General features: G+C 42.7%; 1 protein-coding gene across 1 annotated transcript in view; it reads left to right on the top strand.

Moving 5' to 3' along the window:
• LOC138737314 (glutamate receptor ionotropic, delta-1-like) overlaps window positions 1-20226 on the top strand; it is a 722304-nt gene extending 702078 nt beyond the window's left edge. Inside the window, exons 13-16 of the mRNA XM_069888067.1 lie at window positions 7702-7897; window positions 11317-11483; window positions 17643-17883; window positions 19645-20226. Coding sequence (XP_069744168.1) covers window positions 7702-7897; window positions 11317-11483; window positions 17643-17883; window positions 19645-20073 — 1033 coding nt within the window. The 3' untranslated portion in view covers window positions 20074-20226. The remainder of the gene's footprint in view (window positions 1-7701; window positions 7898-11316; window positions 11484-17642; window positions 17884-19644) is intronic.
• The last annotated feature ends 450 nt before the right edge of the window (window positions 20227-20676 follow it).

Genomic DNA, 20676 nt, shown 5'->3' with positions numbered 1-20676 from the left:
GGAAAGGCAAATCTAAATAGGTCATATACATTGAATGGTAGACAATTGAGGAGTGCAGAGCAACAAAGGGATTTTGGAGTTATGGTAAATAGTACCCTCAAAATTGATACTCAGGTAGATAGAGTGGTGAAGAAGGCATTTGAAATGTTGGCCTTCATAAATCTGAGTATTGAATTCAAGAGTTGGGATGTTATGATGAAATTGTACAAAGCATTGGTGAGGCCAAGTTTGGAGTACTGTGTACAGTTTTGGTCACCGAATTATAGGAAGGATATAAACAAAATAAAGAGAGTGTAGAGAAGGTTCACGAGAATGTTGACAAGATGTCAGGGTTTGAGTTACAGAGAAAGGTTGAGCAGCCTGGGGCTTTTTTTCTCTGGAGCGTAGAAGATTGAGGGGGGATTTGATGGAGGTGTTCAAGATTTTAAAAGGGACAGAGAGAGTCAACGTGGATAGGCTTTTTCAATTAAGAGTGGGGGATATTCAAACCAGAGGCCATGGTTTGAGATTGCAGGGGGAAAATTATAAGGGGAACATGAGGGGAAATTTCTTCACGCAAAGGGTGGTTGGGATGTGGAATAAGCTTCCGGCAGAGGTGGTTGAAGCAAGGACGTTATTTACATTTAAGAAAAGACTGGATAATTACATGGAGGGGAGAGGATTGGAGGGGTGTAGACCAGGTGCTGGTCAGTGGGACTAGGAGAGTGGAGATTTGTTCCGGCATGGACTAGTAGGGCCAAACTGGCCTGTTCTGTGCTGTATATGGTTATATGTTGAAGGTGCTTCAGAGAAGGAGACTTGATAGCTTGAATAGATTCAAGAGCAATAGCAATAGGATTTTAAAATGTCAAGGAATCTGGGAATAGTGCTGAGGGAAAAGATCAGCCATGATCCCACTGAAAAGGGATGCAATTCAAGGGTTGCTCCTGCTTCTTAAATACAAACTAAAAGCATTGTCTGTTCATAGAGAGGCATACAGCATGGAAACAGGCTAATTGGCCAAATGTGCCCAAAATGTCCCACCTGCTCAGGTCCCGCTTGTCCACGTTTGGCCCACATCCCTCTAAACCTATCCTGTCCATGTATCTGCCCAATTTATTTCTTAAACATTGCAACATTACCTGTTTCAGCCACCTCTTCCGACAGCTCATTCCATGCACCCACCTTCTGTGTAAAAAGGTTTCCTCTCAGCATCCTGTTAAATCAGAATCAGAATTTATTGTCATGAACATGTCACAAAATTTGTTGTTGTACAGCATCATCACAGTCCAAACATTTATATAAAGCATCTTACAAAATAAATAAAAATAATTCAAGAAAAAGACAAAGGGAGGCAGTGTCTGTGATTCATTGCTTATTTAGAAATCTGATGACAGCGGGGAAGAGGCTGTCCTTGTGGCGCTGGGTGCTCACCAGGCTTCTGTACCTTTTTCCCCCATTGGTGGCAGAATGAAGAGGGCATGGCCTGGGTGGTGGGGGTTCATTGTCTGGAAACCTATCTAAAACAGACATTGAAATAATGTAATCACAAAAGCAGGGTAGGGAGGGTATGTTGCAGCTTAAGTCAACTCCTGGTATTCCAAGATCTTCCCGCAATCTATGTCACATGTGATGGAATATTTTCTTTGTCTCTGGAGGTTGTACCTCCACCAACACACAAGAACCTCAGTAACACCTAGGACAGGCTCAAGATAGAGGATAGAGGCTGCTTTCTTGAGACACTGCCTCTTGTAGATGTCCTCAACGGAGTGAAGACTGGTGCCCATGATGTCGCTGGCCAAGTTAACAACTCTGCGAGATTTTTTGTGTCCTGAGAGTGTAGGCACCTCCATACCAGGCACTGATGGAACCAGCCAGAATGCTGTCTATGGAACACCTGTAGAAGCTTTTGAATCTTCAGTGACATACCGAATCTTCTCAAACTCCTTGCATTAAAGTGAAGGTTCCAGGATAGATCCTCAGAGATGTTGACACCCAGGAATTTGAAATGTTTAACCCCTTCCTCTGCTGACCCCAGAATGAGGACTGGCTCATGTTCTCCTTATTTCCTCCTGAAGTCCACAATCAGCTCCTTAGTTTTACTAATGTTGATTGCAGGGTTATTGTTGTGACACCACTCAGCGAGCTGATCTGTCTCCCTCCTGTATGCTTCCTTATTGCCATCTGTGATTCTGCCACCAACCGTGATGTCATCAGCAAATTTGTAGGAGGCATTTGAATTGTGTCTGGCCACACAATCCCTCCTCACATTAAACCTATGTCCTCTGGTGACTGATTCCCCTGCTCCCCTATATAAGACTCTCTGCAGTTATCCAATCTATTCCTTTCATAATTTTGTACATCTCTCTCAAAGCACTCCACAGAAAAGATCCCTGACCTACTCAACCTCTCCCTATATCTCAAGCCCTTGAGTCCTGACAACATCATCATAAAATACTGGAAATGTATCACTGGTCTGTTATCGTCACTGAGTGATAATGCTGGTCCTCCTCCTCAACAGAACACCTGCTCCCAGAGCACAATGTTTCAAGAAGAAGGCTCACCACCCACTTCTAAAGTCCAGTATAGGATTGACAATAAATACTGACCTTGCCAATAGATGCACAGCTTCTAATCCAGATTCCCAGTCACACACTCTGTCTCTCCATATTCAGTCCTCTCTTCCCAGGCACCTACTATAAGAATTCAGGCAATCATTTAGGCAGACATCTGTTCTCACACACAGCAGACCCCCTGCCTCAAGACAGAGATCTCTGTCCCCAGGCCCAGATATCCATTCCTGGATTCAGAGTCCTGCCCCTAGTCTCAATCCCCTTTTCCCATACTAAGGAGCTATTCCTCAGATCTTGTCTCCTCTGCCCAGAGCAAAACAACTTCACCAAACCCAGTCATCTATTTCAGATCAAGGTAATGGAATATTGGTCTTCATTGCTGGAGGGAGTGAATTTAGGAGCTGAAACTGTACAAAGTACAGATGAGGCTGCATCTGAAGTATTGCATGCAGTGCCTATCTCCTTACTTGGAGGCAATGCAGAGGAGATTCACCAAGCTGATTCCAAAGATGATTGTGTAACCCTATGAGGAGAGATTGAGTCTTCTGGGAATGTACCATCTGGAATTTAGAAGAATAAGAATGGATCTTATAAAAACATAAAATTATGCAAGATATGGATAATATAGAGGTGGGTAAGTTGTTTCCATTCGTAGGGGACAACACCTTAAGATTCAGGGTAGTAGATTTAGGACAGAGATGAGGAGGAACTGCTTTTTCCAGAGGGTGGATGGAATTTTCTGCTTAATAAGCAGTGGAGGCTAACTCAGTAAATATATTTAAAACAAGATGGGATAGATTTTTACATAGAAGGGAAATTAAGGGATATGGGGAAAAGGAAGGTAGGTGGAGATAAGCCTATCATCAGACCAACCATGATTTCATTTAATGGCAGAGTAGGCTCGACAGGCTGGATGGACTACTCTTGCTCTCATTTCTTTTGTTATTATGTTCTTAATATTCCCAGACAGCAAGATATTGTATTGTCTGTATTTGAGACTCAGACACTAATCAGCTGACCCAAACATCAGTTTTAAGATCAAAATTGCTCTCCTCAGACTTGGATCCCTTTTGCCCAGTCTCAAACACACACTTTGATAACCCTGTCCATAAATACTGATGCCCTTCTTCAGATCCCTGTCCTTTGCACCAAATACTTGTCTACTCCCCTGACCCCAACCCCGACCATGATCTCTTTCTCTTTGTCCCCAGATCAAGAGTCAAAAGACTGGACATTAGATGATCTGAAGAATACACAAGAACTGATCACAGAAGTTGTTTGGCTAAAGTATACGAGATGTGATGAATGAATTGCACTTCAATCAACTGATTGATGAGTTAATTCTATGGATGAAATCACAATTAAAATCGGCTCTTCCCTGAGTGCTTGCTGTCTCTAAAACAGTTATTGAAAATGCATTAAAATTACAAGATGGAAAGATTAATTTATTTCCATCGCAAGCATTGTTAAAAACCAAATAGATTTCAAAATATTTCTCTCTGTTTGTCATATCTCGCTTTTCAATTCCTGCAATAATTCTGGGCCCTTTGTTTCTGAATGGCTTTATGAATTCTCTCATTCATCTCTAATTATCTCATTCTGCCTACTTTCTCTTCCCAGACTACTCAATCTCTCCTTGTGGCTAACCCCCTCCTCTCTAAACTCTTCTGCACCACCTCTAAAACCAGTAGATCCTTCCTCAAGTAAGGAGACCAGAACTGCACACAGTACTCCAGATGCAGCCTCACCAGTACCTTGAACTGCATCATCTCCCTGCTCCTAAATTTAATCCTTCTAGCAATGAAGGCCAATATTCCATTTCCCTTGATCTTAAATAGATGGTTTGCTTTGCTCTGAGCAGAGAAGACCAGATTTGAGGACTGGCTCCTTGGCATGAGTAAATGGGTTTGGGAATAGTGGACTGTGTTAAGGAATATTAATATACACTTCCCCACCTGTGGTGATATAACCACTACACTGGCCGCACTCCTACAAGCTTACTGCAGGGGGGGCAACCACTGTACCTGCAGGTAGGCAATTTGGGAGGCTGATGTCACCTACTCACTGTCAATCACCAGCCCATATATATAGACTTGTGCTGGCCCCTTTGGGAGTCAGTCAAGCATGTGGAGCCAGGAAAGTATAGAGACCTTGGGTGTATGAGTTTAAGCAGATTAAAGCCTGTTAGTAGTCTACAAACCTTTTGTCTGAATTCTTTGTACAGCAGCACTCACGCCACCCCACACTCTCCCTTCCTCCTCGTCCCTGCCATGAGGATGACTCCACTTCACTGCCTCTGTTGTTAACAGGTTTCTGTGAAATCTGGCTCGTACATTGTCACATCATATTGATAGAATGTTTCCTCTGCTTTTCTTGAAAACAAAATAATTAGAGAAACAATAATGAATAGAATGGACTCTGCCCTCTGTGTGTAGGTGAAGCAAATAAACTGGTAATAAATTTCTATTGATACTTCTCTTTCCATTAAATCATACCAACAGATGTTCATAATTGCATCTGTGAGGCTTGTAATTTGACGTGAGACATATCCAAAGCCCAGTTCTGAAACAGCAAGAAAGATGTTCACTATGGACAGGTGGGGCCAGGTGAGGAGTGAGGCATAGAGTTGAGGGAAATTGGGAGTGAATGACAAATTAAGATGTAACAAGGAGATATCCTGCAGAGTGCAGGACAGTGGGGAGTTACTGATTGGAACAAATTATGGGGCAAGGAGGAGAGAATCAACCAGAATATTTGGCAAAAGGAAGTGAACAGATCAAGTGTGGGGAATTATTGAATGTGTGCTGGAATAGAAAGTGAAACAATAAGGTGTGGCATTGGGGAGTGAACCAGAGAGTGAAGGCATTGGATGAATGGAATCAAGTAAAGTTCATTGTCATCTGATTGCACAAATACAACTTGATGAAACAGTATTCTTCGATCCTCGGTGCAAAATACGCAGACACACACTGGATAAGTATTCAGATTATACAAATAAATAAATATTGTTTTGTGAATATGGAAGTCTTGGATGGTTAGTGTGGGCAGTTCCTTTGGTCGTTCAGCATTTTCCCTGCTCCTGGGAAGAAGGTGTTCCTCAGCCTGGTGGTGCAGGCTCTGATACTCTTGCATCTCTTTCCCAATGGGAGCTGGAAGGGGGTCCTCAATGATTTTGCACAACCTCTTCAGACAACAATCCCAGTCGATCACGTGGGGGTGGGAGGAGGACTCCAGTAATTCTCTCTCTCCCTTTTATGGTCCTGGATTGACCTCTGATCCATTTCCCTGCAGCAACCATGCCAGACTGTAATGCAGCCAGCAAAGACACTCTCGATAGAGCTCCTGCAGATGGTTGACATAATGGTGCTGTCTTTAAGGAGTTTGTACGTTCTCTACATGGAAGCATAGGTTTTTTCCAGGGGCTCCGGTTTCCTCCCACTTGGGGTGTAGGTTATTTGGGTGTAAATTAGGTGGCATCGAGTCGTGGACCATGCTGTATTTAAAATTTAACTTCTTGAAAGGGCAAGCATCTTCTGGACTGGTTCTGGCTTGAGGTCGCAGGGGATGATGCCAGCCAGCCCCGCAGGGATGTTGGGCAATGTCTAGGTTTTATACTGCATCTCACTCTCAGCCTAGTGTAGTCTCCATGCCATTGGCTACCTCATCATCAACCTGTGCAGGCTTCAGGCTACTGTTATTTACACATGCAAGGCCCAAAAACTGGATCAGGAATGCCCCTTGGTTGTTCTTTCCCACAGATCTCCTGTTCACTATTTTGAGTGTCACTGTTGTCTGGCAGGTGCCTGAAAAAGACATAGCTAAACTTCCACAAGTGGATTTCACGCCTGGTGTCATATTGTGCTACTTTGCCACACATTTATGAACCATGGTCTATTAATCTTAATGGTTCATTCTCCATGCTGCCTTGCTGCCCCCATGTCACTCTCTATCTCCCAGAAATTAGAAAATAATGGATTTCATTACAACGGTGGCATTACAATTCACACTTTCCACACAAGCTACAACTTCAAGAACAGTTTGCATAATATTCTCACAGATAGTGGCCACAAAGGAATTAGAAGATTAGTTAGTGTTGCTGACTAGCTCAGTTTATCTTTCATAATTCCTTGACAAATACCCATGCAATGAATATATGCAAACATAAAAATAAGGAAAGGAATTACCAATTCAAATTGACCAGATGAAGCTGGGGAGCAGGACTCTTGACAGTTCAGTATTCATTGATGTTGGCTGAAATCAAGATGATGTGTGTGGACAGAACTCCAGCCTTCTGTTCTCATCCAATGTCAGATCCTTGACTTCATTCTCATACTACAACAATCTGTTTTAAAACTGGACAGTTGTTCAGAGTTACGCAAAATAATAATCACTGACATCAAGCAACAGGGAAGCAAGATCAGGAGCTTGATTGAATAATTGAACATGTCGGGAGTAGCAAATGTGCATGGAGCATTCAGCTTTGATTAGAATTCAGGGAATATCAATAAGGAAGTTTATTAAACATGATTCAAATGCATATTTACTGGGGATGGAATAGCATTTAACACAGTCACGGGGAGAGGGTTAGGATAAATGGATTTAGCTGAAAGTTGCGCATATTTCACTCAAAAGTCAAAATTAAGATGGGGGGAGGGGGTTGGTGATGAAGCAGTTAATGTCAGCAGTTCCTTTGGTCGTTCATCATTCTCACTGCCCGAGGGAAGAAGCTGCCTGGTGGTGCTGGCTCTGATCCTCCTTCCCCAATGGGAGCAAATGAAACATGCTGTGTGAAAGTGGTCCTCATTGATTTTGCATGCCCTCTGCAGACAACAATCCCAGTAGATCACATCGATTGGGGGTGGGGGGGGGGGGGGGAAGGGAGACTCTAGTGATCCCGCCTGCCACTTATGGTGCTGTGGATTGACCTCTGATCTATTTTTCTGCAGCAATCATTGCATTCTGTGATGCAGCTGGCCAGGACACTCTTGATAGAACTTGTATAAAATTTGACATAATGTGGCCAGTCGAATTTGAGTTCATTTGTATTATTAAAGTTGATTTCTCCTCAGTCACATTTTCTGGAATCAATTGTGGCCTGTGAGAAATACACTCCAGACCATTGTCTCATCATCCCTACATTCACCAACAGCTCCTTCCAAGATCTGGCGAAGCAGTCTGATTTATCGTACGGCACGGTGAAGGACTCCTCCGTCTATGAGTACTTTCAGGCAAAAGGCACTAATCCCTTGGAGCAGGACAGTACCTACGCTGAACTCTGGAGAACCATCAGTAAAAACAACGGAGCAGAAAACTGTGTGGCAGCTGCTCACGAGGGCATCGAGAAGGTAAACTCTGCACCGGTATTCTGAAGCACAACAGAATGTTCACCTATGTACTTTGTCAGAGCAAATCTCCCTTCCCTCTCGTGCCAGTTCACCTTGTTAACCCTGCAGTTAAGACCATTTACAGTACTCAACTTCTCCTGCAGCTGCCTTGACAGACTAATTAGAATCATTCCAGGGTGCCAGTGACCTGCTACTTAGAAAGGGTTGTACTGCTTAGAGCAAAAAAATATTTTGACAGGGAAGCCCAGAAGTATGAATAGTTGAAATGGGGGAAAAAAATAAGGACAGACCCTTTTGCAGAGGTAGGATGATTGATTTCCAAAGGTCTGATGGTAGGAAACTGGAGGAAGATCAAGAGGACAGATGAGAAAAGTTAGTTAACCAAGTGCTGGTGTAATCTGGGATTGCATGGTTTGAAAGAGAGGTGGGAGTTGATTCATGGAGAACTTCCAGTAGCAAGTTGTTAGGGAAAGAACATAACAATGCAATCAAAGTGAGAAAGAAAGGGGCCCCACAGTTAACGTAGCAGTTAGTGTAATGCTATTACAGCACTAATGACTGGGGCTTGAACCCGACGCTGTCTGTAAGGAGTTTGTATGTTCTCCCTGTGTCGGCATGGATTTCCTCTGGATGCTTCCGGTTTCCTCCCACTGTTCAAAAATGTACTAGTGGTTGTAGGTTAATTGGGTGTAATTTGGCCAAAGTCGAGGAAAGATTCAATATTTTAGACTGATTAGAACTTCTTATTTTGTCCTCTCCAGTGTGATTCTGCCAGAGGGAGATTTTACTCACTTCAAACTGAATTAACCAATCCTCCTCCTTTCTGTTAGAGTAGTTTGGGGCACATCATTCAGACAAAGTCGGCCCTCATTTCAAGCAAAACCTCACTGCTTTAAGCCAATTTCTAACCAGCATGAACTAAGCATTCCCCTTCCAACATCACCAGGGGAGTCCAGGAAGGTGTTAGAGGAAACCGGCACATTGATCGGACAGATCCATCTGAAAGGAGACATTTTGCTGAATGAAGCATTCGTTTATCAGCTAGTGCCGTGAATCAATGGATACAACCAGTGGTAAACTTACTTTAAAGTTCATAGCCACAGTTGGTGTGCAATGCTGATAGTGAACTTGCCTTCATGATTCTCTCTATTTCATACTCTATAATGCATGAAGAGTGACTTTTGACATGGAGTTCGGTTGGAGTCAGGAATGCACCTCTGGAAGTTTGCTGGTAGCAGGTTCCATGCCTTTGAGGGATCCAGATAAATGAACGATAGAGAAAAGTTTGCAAGGGTGCGGAGAAAGTGCTGATCCATAGAGTAGGCACAGACATGATGGGCTGAGCAACCCCTTCCGTGCTGGTGAATAGGTTAGAAGGTTCATTTCAAAATGACTGGCATCATTACTGTATATACTTGTGCTATCGTTGATACCATGTATTAGTTGACACCCCTCCTTTTTTTTTGGCCTAAAAATCACGCATTTTATTATGACCCATATAAAAGTTGACCCCTTTTTTTTTGGCCACAACTGCCTGCTCATCTGAGCTCCTGACCCCGTCTGTGGATCCTCACCTCAGCTGCTTGCTCATTCAAGCGCCCGATGCCACGACTGTGATCCTCGCCCCGACTGCCGGCCTGCCTGAACTCCTGACACCTCAACCATGGATCCTCACCTCAGCCACCCATCTGAGCTCCTGACACGCCAAACGTGGATTCACCATCCAGTCCCGGCCATCTGAGCTCCTGACACCTCGAACAATGCATGTAGTAACTGTGGCCAAAAGTATGATCTGTGTAAAAGTCTCCAAATTTAATGCAAAAAAATTTGACAATGACAGGAGTATACAATGAAGTCCATAATGTTTGGGACAAAGACATTTTTCCTTTATTTGTTCCTGTGCTCCACATTTTAAAATTTGTAATCAAATGATACATATGGAATTAAAGTGCACATTCCATATTTTATTTCAGGTCATTTATATACATTTTAATTTGACCATGTGGAAATTACAGTCCCCTCATTTCAGGGCACAATAATGTCTGAGACATTTGGCTTCACAGGTGTTATCATTACTCAGGTATGTTTAATTGGTTCATTGGTGCAGGCATAAGACAGCTAGGCTTACTTCTAAGATTTTGATCCTATTTGGAGTCTGTACTTGCCATTTTTTGGCATGAGGATCAGATTTGTGCCAGTGTAAGTCAAAGAAGTTGTTCTGAGGCTGAAGAAGAAGAAGAATAAAACAGTAAGAGACATCACCCAAACCTTAGAATTACCAAAATCTACTGTTTGGAATATCATTAAGAATAAAGACCGCACTAGTGAGCTCAGTAATCGCAAAGGAACTGGTGTTGTAGGAGAACATACAACCCTGGGAATCTTTTTTCCTGCAGGCAAGGTAGAATTACCATTTATTGGTAGACCAAAAAAAAAATGTAAACTGACTGTAGAATACAGAGGAAAACATATCAATAAAGTGCAAAAGTAAGAGTCCTTAAATGAGTCCCTAATTGAGTTTGTTGTTGAGGAGTCTGATGGTGGAGGGGTAGTAGGTGTTCCCAAACCTGGTGGTGAGAGTCTTGAGGCACCTGGACCTCTTTTCTGATGGTAGCAGCGAGAGCAGAGCGTGTAAGGGGTGGTGTGGATCCTTGATGATTACTGCTGCTCTCTGACAGCAGCGTTCCCCGTAGATGTTCTCCAGGGTAGGGAGGATTTTGCTTGTGATGTCCTGGTCTGTGTCCACTAACTTTTGCAGGGCTTTACGCTCAGGGGTATTGGTGTCCCCCATACCAGTCCAGGATTAGACCATTACATTTTAACTGATTGACTAGAAATATTTGTCTTCCTTCCCCAAGGGGATAAAGAACTTTGGCCTGGGAGTGGATAAACCACAAGCCCATTGTGGTCTCACGGGAGTACTGCACAATCTTCCCTGTGTCATCTAAATAGCTTCTCTAGCCTTCCTAAAGCAGAATCCCAATCCTTCCAACTCAGCTCATTCATCGCTTGTCTCGTGTCCGATGAAACTGAAGGAATGTTTAGGAAATAATATAGTAGGTAAATTCCCCTTTGCAATACAGAGTGGTATTAATTTTTAATACTTTAATAATGGACTGGTATGATCTAATTAAATGCAGCAAATCTCTTCCGAGGTCTTCATGTTTGAGCGAATTTCATTAGTCCCTCTAAATGACTGTAGTTTATATATAACGTTCCCTTGAATCAGCGTCGCAGGAAACAGAGCAGGCTCATTTGAAGATGGAATAATCCTCTGTACTTTGTATTTAATTTCTCCTGATAGATTCTCTTTAATCCCTCCCTTTTGGCATCAGGTACGGCTGTAGTAATGCTCAAGTTTCATTATTCTACCACAGAATGATCTGGTAATCATCACTGAATTGTTTCTCTGCCCACAGGTAAAGACGGGGACGTATGCATTCCTGTGGGATATGGCTGTGGTAGAATACACGGCACTGACTGATGATGACTGTTCTATGACGGTGGTTGGGAACAGTGTCAGCAGCAAAGGATATGGGATTGCATTGCAACATGGAAGTCCCTATAGGGACCTCTTCTCCCAGAGGTAAGGAAAACAACCATGTATTATCAAACAAGTGATGTGGAGTCTCTATAAAGCCTCACTTGGAGTACTGGGTACAGATTTGGGCACGAGTTCAAAGATTTACTAGAATTATTCCAGGAATTAAAGTGTAAGTATATGAGGAATCATTGTTGGCTCTTGAACTGTACAGAAGGATGAGGGGAGACCTCCGAGATATTTCGAATGCTGGAAGGCCTGGATGGAGTAGATGTGGCCAGGATGTTTCCCATGGTAGGGGAGTCTAGGACAAGAGGGCACAACTTCAGGATAAAAGGGCGTCAATTTAAAACAGATGCAGATACATTTCTTTAGTCAGAGGGTTCTGAGTCTGTGGATCTTGTTGCTACCGACGACTGCAGAAGCGAGGTCGTTGGACGTATTTAAGGCAGAGATTGGCAGGTATTTGATTAGTCGGGCTATTGGGTTGCAGGGAGAAAGCCAGGAAGTGGGTCTGAGTGGGAGGATGGAGGAGCAGACTCAATGGGCCTACTTCTGCTCCTACATCTCGTGATCTTGTGAAGGGTGGCTCAGTCAATGTTTCTACGATGCCTAAAATTTCTCAAAGTCTTGATTTGTCTCCAAACCACAAGCTTAAAATATTCTACTTTCTTATTGTGGAAAGTGACTCTAACTTACCCATTCAGCCGTTAAATTAAAGATCAAATTTATTGTCAGAGTACATGCATGACATCACGTGCAACCCTAAGATTCTTTGTCCTGTGGGCTAGGCAGAATTTCTACTTATCAATAACTCTAAACTGTAGTCGAAAAAAAAAAGGTATGCAAAGGAGAGCAACAAACAAAGAAAGAAATGCAAATAAATTGACTGTGAAATACAAAAATAAATAATGTGCTAAGCAAGTCTCCTTGTATGAGTCTCTGATTGAGACTGATGATTAGGAGAATGATGGTGGAGAGGTAACAACTGTTTCTGAACCTTTAGTGCAAGCTACTTAATAGTAGAATAAGACTGGACTCCATTAATTGGTCTCAATCCCCGCCCCCACTCCTTTTATCTCTTCATTGTACAAATGGGGCTGGCAAGTTGGAACGTTCTCACCCACCTCCGCAGCACCTAAGAACTATTAAGCATGTCATGGATGATTTGTGTGAGCTTATAAGCTCCTTTAAACATCAAATTTCAATATCTCTCTCCCCGGAACCCAGCAAGGCAGCAAATTTGGGTAAACATTTTCCAAGTACAGGAGGCCCCCAGGTTACCAACAAGATTCCTAGGTCTGTCTTTTAGTCGAATTTGTAGGCAAGTCGATTAAAATCATTGAAAAGGCTTCAAGCCTTTTCTTGCACTGAAGTACAGGCATATTACACTAATTTTGATCGTCAACAGCAACGTGATCCACCTTAAAATGGCAGACAGCATTCTCCTTCCTTGAGCCGACAAACTGCTGAAGCCAGGCCTAGTTTGTTTTCAAGTACGAGTTGACTGCAAGTCAGATGTTTGTAACCCTGGAACATCTCCCTTCCACCCTCCAAAAAAGTACAGGGAAATGGGGTCTGATTGGGTGGTTCCGGTCTCAATGGCTGGAATCAGATTCGACCATGTTGTAAATAAAAAAAACGATAAGTATTATCACTTCAATGCTTATTTAAGCAATAAATTCCTCTCATGAGGAAATATTGTCTGTGCTGAGTGATAAATAACCCATCCATACATTTTCAGGGATTTATTCCACTAGATTCACCGTCTGACCTGCCTAATTGTAGAATCAATTGCCATTCACATTGTATCGTTTATAAAATATGTTTGCAGAGTATTTTCCATTGATAGAGAAGATAAACTGCATTTGATGGTCATGATTAAAGATTTGCTGTTAACCAAGATTAAATGAAGAACCAATATTATTTTAGGCCAGACAGTTCAACCTCTGAACGAACTCTCCACAGACATCTTGCCTTAGGATTGATGGCTGGTAAAATGCAGGAGTCGATGGGATGGGGCCTTTAAGTGTGCACATTATTACAGTCAGGTACAGAAAATACACAGATTTTGAGTGCAGGGACGAGAAATGGATAACCCAAACAGCAGTTTGAATGGAGCATCAGTTGGTCACTGGGCAGGTCAAGGATAAGATTGCCAGGGTGTGAACAGAGTGTAGCTGAGGTAAGGATTACTGGGGATGGTTGGCCTGTTGATTTATGTCAGGGTTGGGTTGGGGGGGGTGGGGAGATAAATGAATGATTTTTGGACAGGGGGAAGATGAGGTGTTGCATTTCAATAGGCTAAACTATGAAGTGGCAGGGCCCTTTGAGGGTGTCGTAGAAAGGAGATCCAAGGATGCAGGTTCATATTTTCCTGAAGCTGTAGCCTACACTTACAGGTATAAATGACTTGAGGTGTGAACTGGTTAGAAGGTGATTTGGGGTGAGGTTGATGGATTTGAGCCAATGGTTATAGGGAGCTGGGCTCATGATATGGAGTTGGGCAGATGACTTGAAGGAGTAACTTGGGATGTGAATTGATGATTTGAGGGGTCTGAGCTGATGACTTGGGGGGATTGGTCTGATGATCAGAAGGAATGTCAGGCAAATGTTTGGGGAGAGGGTACTATGAGGAGATCATACTTTTGACTGGTATGGAGACAAGCAAGTGAAGAATGAGGACATCTTGAAGAAGTTCGGGCAAGTGATTGGAAGGGGTGAGGTAATAATGTTAAATGATAACCATTTATGTTCATTTGACATCTTTCTGTTGTTCTGGAATGTCCTCATACTAGCACAATCTATACATGCAAGTGTTGGCATCAGTTTTTGTTTTGATTAAAAATTTTCCCCCAAGCACATATATATGGAATCCCCTCAAATGCAAGTAACACAACAGATATGCAAAGACCTGGTCAGCTGTGTGAAGCTGGGAGCAGTTCCAGCATCAGGTTTCTCAAAGGCGTTCTGGTCTCAGAGAGAACGCTGAGCTCCAAGGGTTAAATTATAACTTATAAGTATTAGAGAACGATGACCTGCATTCCCTCAAATTTAGTTAGGCAATCTGACTGGAGTTTAAAAAGTATTAAGGACAGTGAACACAGCAGATGTTGCCCAGGACCAACAGCACAATTGAAAGATTAGAGGCATGTATTATGTTCGAAATATGCAGAGAATGGTGAAATTTGCATTTTCTTCAGAAACAGGTGATTATCCTTGGCTCATTGTGAATCTTAAACTTGAAATTAATGTTTTCTAGACCAAAAAGGGAAGGTGTATGGGGGAGGGGGGGAGGGAGAGAGATGAGTCACGGATCAATTGTGATTGGGAGATTTAATGGAATAAAACACAAAAGTCTGCAAATGCTGTAATTGTAGTAAAAACACAAATGCTGGAGGAACTCAGCAGGTCCTGCAGCATTCAGAGGAGGTAAAGATATATAACCCGAGCCCTTCAAGGTCTGAACAAAAAGCAGTCGGGGGCCTGAATAAAAAGGCTGAAGGGAAGAAAGGGCAGGGGGAGGTGCACAGGCAAAAGGTCATAATTGGACACAGATGGGAGAACAGGAGAGAAAAGGTGAGAGTTGATCAGGAGAGAGGAGTGGTTCTGTGAATACAGAGCTGGAGGTGAGAGGGATAGGAATAGAAGAAGAGATAAAATGCTAGTAGACATCGCAATAGATGAAGGGTAGAGATGGGGAGAGGGCCTTACTGGAACCAGAGAAACTGACATCAATGTCACCTAGTTGGAGGGTGCCCAGATGGAACTGTTCCAACAATTTGCAGGTGGCCTCAGTCTGGCAGTGCATGAGAGCATGGAATACTTCGGCATGAGAGTGGGGCAGGGAATTAAAATGGGTAGCCACTGGGAGATCCCCACTATTGCAATGGACAGAGGTAAAATGCACATTGAAGCAATCTCCCAGTCAGCGTCCAGTCTCTCTGATGTAGAGGAGACCACAACAGCATTGCTCCCTCAAAAGGGGTATTGTGACCCTCCCCCACACATTCAAGGCCATGGTCCTCCTAAATGAGATATTGTAAACCCCCTTCATGACCCCAGACCCATTCACGCCCCCAATTAGGATCAGACCCACCCCCGCTCCCCCCACATCACTGGCCACTAGCGATGTTTAACACACACTAGTGATTCTCCACAATATAAGCAGTACATCGCTAAGTCAGAGAGATGGGGAACAATCATGTTCGGCAGGTAGGCACTACCACCAACATCCCCCCAACCTCACTGAGCAATTTTTCAAACATTGGACTATGCCCCCCCCCCCCACCATTATCCTAATGCCCCCCGCTAAGACTCATTCTGGATGCAGCAGATGATCCCTGCAGGTTCACAAGTGAAGTGTTGCTTCACTTCAAAGGACAATTTGGGGCCCTAAATAATTTAATGACCTACTCCTGTTCTGTTGCCATGCCTTCTGTGGTGGACTCTTGGCTATAAATGGGGAGGAATATGTAAATCTGTAGTATGAGGACTGACTGTGGTCAAAACACAAAGCCAAAGTAGTTGGTACAAGAATTAGAATTGTTACTTCAGAGAAGCTGATCTATCCCCTTGTGGACTCGTACTGCTACTATAGGGTCATTGGAGCTTTAGCAGAATACCAGTCTATGTCCTGACAAAATTCACACCCTGTTGTTCTGACGCGAGGGTGAATTTTCATGACACTATCACAACCTCAGAACTACCCTAATGCTCTTTAGCCATTGAAATATTCCATGAATACTTCAGGTATCTGGATCAGCTGGAAAAATGTTCTGAAAAATGGCAGATTGAACTTAATGCAGACAAGTGTGAGGTGTTGCATTTAGGAAGGACAAACCTAAGTAGGATACATAATTGATATGGCGCTGAGGAATGCGGTGGAGCAGAGGGATCTGGGAATAATTCCCTGAAAGTGGCACCATCATGTTGTAAAGAGAGCTTTTGATAATTTGGCTTTCATAAATTGAAGTATTATGTATAGGAGTTGGGATGTTATGGTAAAGTTGCACAAGACATTAGTGAGGCCATATTTGGATAATTGTGTGCAGTTATGATCACCTAACGAAAGATATCAATAAGATTGAAATTGCTGAGAAGATTTACTAAGATGTTGCTGGAACTTCAGGAACTGTGTTAAAGGGAAAGGTTAAACAGGTGTAGGGGAGATTTGATGGAGGTATTCAAGATTATGAGGGTATCGACAGTATTCTTCACTGAGGTTGGGTGAAATGCAGATCAGAGGACTGAGGTTAAGGGTGAAAGGGAAACATTAAGGGAACCTTTTCACATGGAGCAGTGGGAGTGTGGAACGAGCTGCCAGCTGAGGTGGTGAATGCAGGCTCAATTATAACATATAATTTGGACAGCTATATGCTTGGGAGGGGTATGAAGGGTTATGGACTGTGTGAAGGTCAGTGGAAGGAGGCAGAATAAAATAGTTCGGCACAGACTAGAAGGCCTGTTTTCTGTGCTGTAATTTTCTATGGTTCGATGAAAACTCATGTCGTATAGCAAACCCACAGCCAAGATACACAAAGCAAGTCCCACAGACATCTCAGTGATAATGAGTAGATCATCTGATAATAATATGATATACATGGTGCAATGGACAAATGCACCGAAATTCTTGCTTGTTGTAGCCGAGGAGATACTTTATAAAACATAACAACTACAATGGTAAATTAAATTAAAAAGAAATAATAAATCAAATAAAGATAGATAACTGTGATTACAATGCAATACACAAAATGCTGGAGAAACTCTGCAGGTCACGCAGTATATTTTGACGAAGGCCTCAAGCCTGAAAATTTGATTACTCTACTAACTATCGATGTAATATTCATAGTCACCAACATGCATTGCAAAAATGCAACTTTCTAATGGTCCAGATCGTCAGTCCTTGATTGGTGTAACAAGGGGAGGTTCTTAATGAAACTCATTGAACGATGAATATTGATCAGGCTTTGCTGCTCTTCAAGTTAATATTGTCATTTGATTGCACAAGTACAACCTGATGAAAGTGTTCTCCAGTCCTTTTTGTGATCAGCAACCCAAAATCTATAAAACATACCCAATGGTGTTCAGTAAGCCAAATCTTCATTGTCCTGTGTGATTGGTGCAAGTTCTCATGTTCTGCTGTAGTTTATGAGCAGTGGGAATCTGAGTCTTTCCAACTAATTTTTGTTGTGCTATTTCTAGGATTCTGGAGCTGCAGGATAGTGGGGATCTGGATGTGTTTAAGCAGAAATGGTGGCCGAAGATGGGTCGATGTAATCTGAAGGGTCTGCCCGGTGGCCAGCCAGATGGACAGGCTCTCAAGCTGCAGAGCTTTGCTGGTGTTTTCTGCATCTTGGCAGCAGGACTTCTCCTTGCCTGCCTTGTAGCAGCTTTAGAAATATGGTGGAACAGCAATCGATGCCATCAGCAAACACCCAAGGAGGTAACTTTCACTGGCTAGGTTTGCAGGGAGAGTGAGTTGTGGGGTGGAACAATAGAGAAACACCAAAGCTACAGAAACTGTAATCTTAAGCAGTCAAAGAATTGTTGGAGAAACTCAACAGGTCAGATGATACCTGTCGATAGAAATTATCAGTCAACATCTCAAGTCGGAACACTTGATCAAAACCCTTAATAGAGTGCCCAGGCCCGAGACATTGACTGACCATTTCTACCCATGGATTCTGTCTGACATGTTGAGTTTCTTTGTCAAGTCATGACATGGTTTGGAATACCTAAGAATTTAATGAAGTCCCTGTCATTCAGTAAGTCTATGGCTGATCCAGTCTTAGCCTCATCATTGCTTTTCTGCTCTCTCCCCATACTTTTCAACTCCCTTGTATGTTAAATGTCTGCTGGTCTCTGGACATATAGAGAAAACCTCTCTACAATTCTTTGTTTGCTCCATCTCAATCATATACAATGACACCACCTCTGCAGCTCTCTGCAGTAAAGAATTCAAAATCTCATGATCTTCTGGGAAGATGCTGTTGCACTGACACCCTCCTTCTGAATCTTACATGTTTCAATGTCCACGTTCCATCGTCCAATACCCTAACAATTATAGGCACAGTTAATTCAATCCCTTTGGCCCAGGAACCCTTTCTGTACTGCCTGCAATGCCCATATGTCCTTGCTTACATTTTAAATTTAATTTTTTAAAATTTAGACATACCGCACAGTAACAGGCCCTTTCGACTCGTACTGCCCAACTATACCCAGTACATTTTGAAGTCTGGAAGAAACCCATCCGGGCACAAGGAGAAATTCCTTACAGAAAGCACTGGATTCAAACCCCTATCACTGGTGCTGTAGCAGTGTTGCATTAACTGCTAGGCTAATCACGCCAACATTTACAAGATAAAATTTGTATGAAATCTTATCAGCATCCTGTGCAATTGCATTAAGCTTTACTTCACAGGCTTTACAATGTTATACTTTATACGCCTTACAATTGTCAACTCCCACTCACCCTACTAATTATATGATAACCCTGCAAACTAACTTTTGTCTTTTTTATCCCAACATTTTTTCATCTTGATTTAAATAATAATTTACATACTTGTTCTTCAGAATATCACATTTTCCCACATTATATGCCATTCCAACTTCTTTTTGCTCACCTTCTATCTATATCTTTGCAGGCTCCTGCAACCTTTTTTCAACTCTCTTGGTGTTGTCTATTCATGCACTCAGTCCCTTGCATGAAGTCACCAATTTCAGTTGTAAATTCTTGACCCCAGGCCTGATTTCTGTGACACCCGGCCAGTTACTGATTGCTAATCTGAAAATATATCAAGTCTCACTGTTCATGTCTTTCTTCAAAGAGACACGGTTAGTGACGTAATAACAGTGCCAGTGACCTGGGTTTGAATCCAGTACTGTCAGGAATTTGTACATTCTCCCCATGTCCTGTGTGGGTTTTCCCTGGGTTCTCCAGCTTCCTCCCACCCTGCAAAATGTATGGGATTGTAGGTTAATTGGGTATAATCTGTGGCTCAGCTCTCAATGGACAGTATTGGCTTCTTCCATGGGGTAAATAAAATGTAAATTCTCATCCCTTCCTTCTCCCTGTTTACTATCTCCATCTCTCCTCTCGCTTCATTGTTCTCCTCCCGCCCTTTCTTGCCCTATCTCTTCTCTCACCTCCATCATGCTCTATTCTCACCTTCCTTTTACAGCCTAATAATTGTTTCTTGTTCAGGATAAAGAAGTGAACCTGGAACAGGTGCATCACCGCATGGACAGTCTGATGGACAATGACATGGCCCACAAGCAGATCTCGGCCGCCTCCATCGAGATCTCGGCACTAGACATCGGCAGCATGCAGACAAGCCAGGGCATGGAGCCCGTCCGGGATTACCAGAACACCCAAATCTCAGTCAGCACTTTTTTACCAGAACAGTCCCATGGTACAAGTAGGAAGCTCTCCTCCCTGGCCAGCACCAACCTGTCGCTGCCTCTCAGCAGTTCAGCCACACTGCCGTCCATACAGTGCAAGCACCGATCACCAAATGGAGGACTCTTCCGCCAAAGCCCAGTCAAGGCACCAATCCCCATGTCATTCCAGTCAGTGTCAGGCCCTGGGGGGCTCCCGGAAGCTATGGAACCCTCCCACGGGACCTCCATATAACTTTGAACGCCGCATGGCAACATTTTTAATATAAAAAATTTACAAAAAAAATCTAGCATTTTCATGTAAATACTTGTAAATAATTCAAGAATGAAGTGGGGTAAAGTGTATTTTGAATATTCTCAATTTTTGAAGTCAGTAGATCATGTATGAATGGCTTTGTAAATTTTGTTCTATACAAATAAAAAGCAGATTACTTGTGATGGTTATTGGGGGTGTACAAGGGCTTTTCTTTTTCTGTTCATCAAGCTGTTTAACGTTTTTGTTCCTGATTTCTAGTTCTTTATAAATTGCTAAATTCCCCCTTGCCATTCCATTTCCACCATCCAAAAAGTTCACAGACATCGCTAGTTGGAAATAAGAGCAGGAATAGGCAATTCGGCCCATCGATCCTACTTCGCTATTCAATAAGAACATATCTGATCTGATGATAGGCTCACCTTCAGCTATCTGCCTTTTTCTCTTTTCCCTCAATTCCCCTACAATTCAAAAATCTATCCAATCTTGTCTTAAATATGTTGACTGAGGTAGCTTCCATTGCTTCAGTGGGTAAAAAGGGCAGAAACTAACTGCTCTTTGACACAAAATAAAAGAACTGTGTGT

Source organism: Narcine bancroftii, chromosome 6 (assembly GCF_036971445.1).
Source record: "Narcine bancroftii isolate sNarBan1 chromosome 6, sNarBan1.hap1, whole genome shotgun sequence".
In the NCBI taxonomy this organism is placed as follows: domain Eukaryota; kingdom Metazoa; phylum Chordata; class Chondrichthyes; order Torpediniformes; family Narcinidae; genus Narcine; species Narcine bancroftii.
The sequence above is the reverse complement of the archived record's forward strand: the minus strand, read 5'-3'. Positions and strand labels throughout refer to the sequence as shown.